The 7,396-nt window shown below is 31.5% G+C and overlaps 1 protein-coding gene across 2 annotated transcripts in view; it reads right to left on the bottom strand.

The window, feature by feature from the left end:
- LOC134711764 (inactive tyrosine-protein kinase 7-like) overlaps positions 1 to 7,396 on the bottom strand; it is a 97,923-nt gene that overhangs the window by 44,564 nt on the left and 45,963 nt on the right. For both annotated transcript variants that reach the window (XM_063572631.1, XM_063572630.1), the window contains exon 4: positions 1,203 to 1,357. In XM_063572631.1, coding sequence (XP_063428701.1) covers positions 1,203 to 1,357 — 155 coding nt within the window. The remainder of the gene's footprint in view (positions 1 to 1,202; positions 1,358 to 7,396) is intronic.

Raw genomic sequence — 7,396 nt, 5'->3', positions numbered from 1 at the left:
AATACATCTAACCAACCAGAATACTACATTCAATTAAGACATTAAAATTATATAACATTCAAAGCACCTGTAGTTTCAAAGATACACCGAAACTCTTAAAAAGAAAATATCTACCATTAAAACTTGAATATACTGTTAGCTATAAGAGACTCATAAGATGTTCTGTGTGGTATAAAGTAAACTATTACAATATTTGTTCGTAATGTTACATATGCTTGTCAAAAAATTCTACAAAAAAAGTAATATAAAATGTTTGATCTCAAAGAAACGCACTAAAACATTTCCATTATAGAAACCTGTATCTAATTACATAATTATTAAATACTGCAATTGTTAAACCATTAACAGAAACTCTACAAGACCTATGTGAATGTATGCAGCAGGCAGCAGTTTCTGGTTATGCAAAAAATCATGGAAATGTATGACAGAATTTTGACAAATTTTTACTGCAAAACCTGAAATTAGTGTCTCAAATGCCATTAAATTTCTTTTTCAACTAATTGATATAATTACAAGCAATTTGTGTCTAGTACTTTAACGAGAATATAATGATGTGAGCAATACAAATCCTTAGGATGTCTAGATGTAAACAGATTATTTGATAAGTGCTTTGCACTTATGTTTTACTACAAATCAATTAGGTTTTGAAAAAAAAAAAAATTTTCAGTAAATGTTTAGTGAAATAAAATAAACCTTGTAATTACTCCCTGAAATTTTGTCATTTTATTCATTATGTAATCTATAGTGACACTAATCAAACAAAATACACATATTATAAAACAATTTACTGGTACCTAACTTCTGTCTATTAACACTGATTATCAAACAACTGTAGAATTATTATTTTATGTATCAGTTTAATATTTTCTCATATTTTAGAAAAACAAAGGATATGTAGTATTTGTAAATTTGTCCCAAACCTCATAAAGTTTTCAGCAGATTTTATTTTAATTGAACTTAAGATGCTGGCAAAATAACAGCAAACCATGTTTTTCTATGTTTATTGGTGTCACTGTTAATGTGTTACTGGTTTTTCAGTCAATCCTGTACTTAAGATGTTATGACCCGGCAGCTAGTCCACAAACCTGGATCATCCTGCCTGCCTTGCTCTATCCTCTGCTATATTTCTCTGCCTAAAAAAAGTAAATACGATAATGCCAATGTAATTGTATACTGCAATGGTCTTCTTTTAAATGTCTTACCAGGTTTATTGAGTAAGAAGTCACCAGTACTGTCGATGGCCCCTGCTACATTCTCTGAGCGACAAGAGTATATACCATTATCCTCAGCATTGATATTACTTATCCTAACTTTATTGCCACCATCTACAATCTTTATTCTGTCTGTGTTAAATAGTCTACAAAACAGAAAATAATTATATTAGCCCGATATAATATGAAGAGTTTTTGTGTTTTTGGCTTCTTAAGATTTGGCCAATCTGCAAAAATAAAAGCATACTTAATAGATATTTAATCTACAGTCTTATATGTATGCTTTGGGTGCGGGAATTTCTCGCTACATTGAAGACCTGTTGGTGACCTTCTGCTGTTGTGTTTTTTTATTTTGGTCGGGTTGTTGTCTCTTTGACACATTCCCCATTTCCATTCTCAATTTTATATTTGGGCTCCATTTTGAGAAGCCCGAACATGAGAATGGTGTGAGGCGTTTATTTACCACACTGTATACACTTAGATGTATGTGAGAATATGTCTACTTAGAACCCCAGCAGCAGCAAGGTCATCAAAGTTTTTACTGCCAGATAGTCAACCTTCACCAAAACATCAATTAATTCCTACTTTAGATTCATATGCAACTAAGACAACCAATATAAGATACTGAAGGGCTATTTTTCTTTGTTTAAATGGAGAATTGATATATTTTAATGTGCTATGATCCATATTTTTTTTTCAAAATTCTTAAATTTTATACATTATCACCCACATTTATTTACTTTACAGCAATTTTTGCTTTTCAGATCTTTTTTTGTCATCTTAATACATCTGTTACAAGACTATGTACTTTGGATAACAACAGATTAAAGTAATGATTTGATTACTATGTCTAACATCATTGCAACTGTTGAAAATTTTCCATCTTCACTTTCTTTTTTTGGAGACAGGTGCCAGTAGCTTTAAAGCATAAACTACTTAATCTTGACTTTATTATCAGTGAGACACAGATGCCCTTGGTTGAGCCAGATGTACCCACCCTTCTAGAGCACCTGAATTATGCCGTTGCTCTTACTGTGTGTGGGGTTAAGCTTGCTAAATCTTTTGTTTTCGGTGTAAAGATTTGTTGTCTGATTTGTGGACTTCTTATGAATATGAATAAAAGAACGTTAGAGAAGAGGTTAATAAGACAGCAATCCAACGACATACTCAAACTAGAGAAAAAATCTTTTGGTGTCATTAAAGTTTTAATAATAGACAAGAGACTATATCTTAGGTCAAAATATTGGTATTAAACTGCAATCAATCACATTTAGAACACCTGGGGTTAAAGTCATAAAACTTTGCTCAGTGCTCGGAGCACAAAAATCATGCTTCAAACACAAAATCCTGCATTTTGATTGGTTGATTCTTGAGTCTGAGTACAAAAATCGTGCTCGAAAGTTTTTTGACTGCAAGGCCAGAGATTCCTCTGACAAATAGACAGCACAATCAAAGACAAAACACCAAAGAACAGCTCATGCCTTAGATAGACCAGTTGTGAACAACAGAGGCTACCGTGATATATCTGACATCAATGCTTTATTCTTAAACGGACCCTGAAAAACAAACAAAGGCAAGCCATAACTAAGGTTCCGTCAGCCAGATTTGAGTGTTTGTACTCTTACAGTAAACAGAAATGAGAAACGATAATTAATTTTGGTTTTCTCTTTAAAATGATGAGAGTTTCTGACATGAAGAAACAACAAAATATAGCAATCCAAATACACCTGAACATAATTATTGCTGGTATATGATACATAAACAACAAAACACAAAAACCATAGCATGTTGTGACTTAGGTTAATCAATTACAATTTTTTCCTACGGTGGTTAAATAAACTTCAAATTGCAGTCTGATTCTGTTATGACAAGAAGAAAAATTAAAAGCGAGATAGCAATTATTCCTAATTACTTTTGTACATTACAGAAACGAAATTTTACTCTAAACATTCCCCCGGTCATTAATTAAATTTGTCGGCAGCATTTTCATGCCAATTTTTGAAGCCAAAACTATACGTCAACATATATACTTTTTTGCACATTATCAAATGAAAAATAGAAAGATTAATTACAGGATTTTTTTTCAAATTAATGATGTTCCTTAAAAAATGTAAAGGAAATTCATCAGAAATGTATACAAAAAAATTAAAACTTATCCCTACTAAATCAAAAATTGGTTATAAATAACAGGAAATAACCAGACCAAAAAACTTTTTTTTTCTCTATATCTTACAGAGAAATAAATCAAAAAGTTAAAAGCAACAGCGACCTTATTTTTAAACTTTTTTTTTTTATTATTTAAAGGTAATTATTAGTATTAATTTCAAAGGCAAGCAGGTTAACTACCATAAAAGACTTAGTGAATGTCAAAAAAGGTTAATATTTGTATTTAGGTGCTGTTAGAATAGATCAAAGAAAATTGTTAAAAGTTATCAATCATAAATAAATACATGATTGGGAAACAATTCCTTCCAGGGGTAGTGGTTTCCTGAGGAAAAAGTTCAATTTTCATGGTTCTTTTCCACAATTACATCACAATTATTAATAAGTAACTTTCAACAACAGTATTACAGTATACTATATCAAAGACACCATTAAAGGCACTAACCAAGTTGAGTTGAACAAAGCATTGACACCAATATTCATTCAAATAGCATATTGAACTCATATGAAAGATAATTGATTGAATATTCCAGAAAATCAAATTTGAAAGACTGCCAGAGACGTATGACCTAACACACTGCAAACTCAAGATGTCAACCTTCAACTCACACTGCAAACTCAAGATGTCAACCTTCAACTCACACTGCAAACTCAAAATGTCAACCTTCAACTCACACTGCAAATGACTATACTCAAACATACTGCAAAATCTTGAAGATAACCTGCTATGAAGACTATCAATCACTTTTAAACCAAAAAGACTGCAAACTCTAGATATTTTAAACCTGCAAAAAAGATGACCACTGACTAAACTCAACCAACCTGCAAACTCTTGAAGTTAACCTGCTACAAAGACTGTCAGTAACTAACCAATCAAACTGCATGCAAACTTTTGATGTTAACCTGCTATAAAGACTGCCAGTAACTAACCAATCAAACTGCAACATTTTGATGTTAACCTGCTACAAAGACTGCCAGTAACTAACCAATCAAACTGCAACATTTTGATGTTAACCTGCTACAAAGACTGCCAGTAACTAACCAATCAAACTGCAACATTTTGATGTTAACCTGCTACAAAGACTGTCAGTAACTAACCAATCAAACTGCAACATTTTGATGTTTACCTGCTACAAAGACTGCCAGTAACTAACCAATCAAACTGCAACATTTTGATGTTAACATGCTACAAAGACTGTCAGTACCTATATGCACAACCAATGAAACTGCAAACTCTTGATGTTAACCTGCTACAATAACTGTCAGTAACTAACCAATGAAACTGCAAACTCTTGATAAAAATATATTAACCTGCCACAAAAACTGTCAGTAACAACAACCAATCAAATCCCAAACCCTTTATGTTAACCTGATTATAGAGTTTGGTTTTTGTTCTTTGTTGAAGGCCATACAGTGACTTACAGTTGTTTACATCCATGTTTTTGTCTCATTGGCAATCATACCACATTTCTTGTTTTTATAAAGTCAAGAACATTTGACTCTCTTTATGAATGGCAAATCATTGTATCACGAACAGCTGTTAAATCTGTAGACATTATTGGACTGACTAAAATATGTATTATAGACAACTTGAGTATGTTTACTCTGTATGATACATACTGTGGATATCTGGTTAGTGTTAGGAGCCATTTTATATCTGGAAGATAGAAATACTTCTATCATCAACTCCCAATAATCAAGAAAGTAATGGAAAAATCTATTCCATAGAGTGATCATTTAGTGAGAAAGTATGGCAATTATATAATAAAATTGTGGATATATATGGTGAAAACTTCATGTCCAATGTCAATTGTCTCTATAAATTGTCTATAAATGACTAGGGAGGATCAAACCGATTGTCAGGGAATCTAACAAAGTTTCCAAACGTGGTTATTTCCTGTCCTCCGTTCATCTAGTGCAGTAAATTACAATATAACTCATTTGTTTATTGAAATTTACTATTTCAATTTAGATTTAATGATTACAGTTTATTGTCTGCTAGATGCATCTTCTGCAATATATTCTTGTTCTAGCAAGCTGCACTTTAATTCACGTGTACCAAAGAATGGATTATAGATTATTTGACAATAAAGGTAAAGAGATGATAATGTGTTTAAAGAAGAAAAAAACTTTTTTCAATAAAAATTAGAGAGATGCACCCAAATTGTTGAAAAATTAAATGAGAAATAGTTACATAAGATTTTTCAATGACAATTATCCTGTGGATGCTGAAATAAATTGCAAACCAAATATATTTTTTGCATTTAACATATATTTTATTGTTAATTTCTAATAGGCAACTTTATTTAGCTGAAGTTGAACGAATTCTGCTGAAGGCAACCAATGGTTTACAATATTATAAAAACAAAACAGATTCATAAATCCATAATTCCTTATATATATCCTATATGTGGGGGTGTTCTCAATGAGTTAATGTGACAGTTATCACTCGATTTTCTGTGAAAAATGTCTTATTCTCCAAGTTAATCTGTCATAACATTAATGTCTTGACGAGTTATTACAAAAAAACGCAGGTGACAAATAAGAAATCCTAGAAAAATATCATATGTATGTAAAGTTCCTTACTTGATAGTTCTAAGTTACGACTTCAAGCATATGTAATGCAAAGGGGTTACCAGATATTAATTCCAGTAGCCATAGCCAAATTCTATACCAGAAAAGGGCGAGACAGATAGAACATTTGAGGAATAGAAATGTTTTTTTGTTCTGATACTATTCTATTTTAACAAAAAAAAATCGTGCTTACATAAAACAGCTGGAATGATATGTGCCTCTTAACTATGCTTGTAACAAACTGACCTTTCTGTAAACGAACGGGAGGATGCCAAAAACTCAAAAAAAGTACCAGCTGTTTTATTTGCCCACCAAAATAATGTAAAAAATTGTTTGTTAGGATTATTATTCATTTAGAAAAGAAAGCCAAAAAACAACTCCAAAAATAAATGATGTGATAAGGTCTAGTTTTAATGTTAATAGTTTGTTCCTGTGTCAAGTTAAGACACTTATATGTCAACTCATTTGTCTGGTGGATTTTTTAACATAATTTATGAAGTGTTGTTTACATAATGACAAATAAGTATACAAAAGTAGAAGACATTTCAATAAATAAAGCTTATGGCTTTCATATAGCTATCAAATGCTATAATGGAAAAATGACAGTTTATAGCCTCTCTGTGGACTGATCTTGTCTTGCTTTTCAACATTACTGGAAGTGTACCCAGAAAGTTACAGTCAGAACTGTCAAGAACAGGAAATATCAATTATACTTCACACCAAAACTCACATAAACAATTGGTAAATAGCAGGAAAACTTAATCTACTTCATGGATCAAGGAAAATTATTTTAGTGTAGTGTTAAAATAAAACTGGATTTATAGCACAAAACCTGCTACTTGTATCATCCTTTATTTCTAAAGGTTCCATGGAGTTGAAACTTTTGAGACCAAATGAAATAGGCCTAAACAGTATCACAAGAACCATAGTCAAAAACTCAAAGTCCCTGCTATAGTCAACAGTACTGAATGTAAGTCAGAAATGTTGCACGGAGAAACAAGACTAACTTTCATAAGGATGAGATTTTTTAAGACCAATATCTAATGCTGTTGTAAAGTAGGCATGCAATTTTATAATGTTTAAGTGTTTTGACCAAAACCAAAGCATTATAGCCCTTAATATTCTGGACCTTATTACATCATTCTACAACTTTTTTTTGATTATCAGACACATAAAGGTTTATATGTCGAAATGATTTGAACAAAGATCTCAATTTTATAAATCATCAACAAATGTATAAGATATCTGACAAAACAACGACAGAAAACTAGAGGCTCTGACCCTAAGTAAAGAAAAAATTGTTAAAGGACAAAAGGCTAACTTATAATAAACCCTAAACACAAGAATACAACACTTGCAAGGAACCAAGATGTGCTGCAAGCTTATATCCAATTACAGCATATATCATGAAGGTATGACTTGACAATTAGCTTAGAAAAATGTCACCA

The sequence above is a fragment of the Mytilus trossulus genome, chromosome 3 (genome assembly GCF_036588685.1).
Source record: "Mytilus trossulus isolate FHL-02 chromosome 3, PNRI_Mtr1.1.1.hap1, whole genome shotgun sequence".
Lineage (NCBI taxonomy): Eukaryota > Metazoa > Mollusca > Bivalvia > Mytilida > Mytilidae > Mytilus > Mytilus trossulus.
Note: the sequence above shows the minus strand (reverse complement) of the source record. Positions and strands in the feature narration are given on the sequence as shown.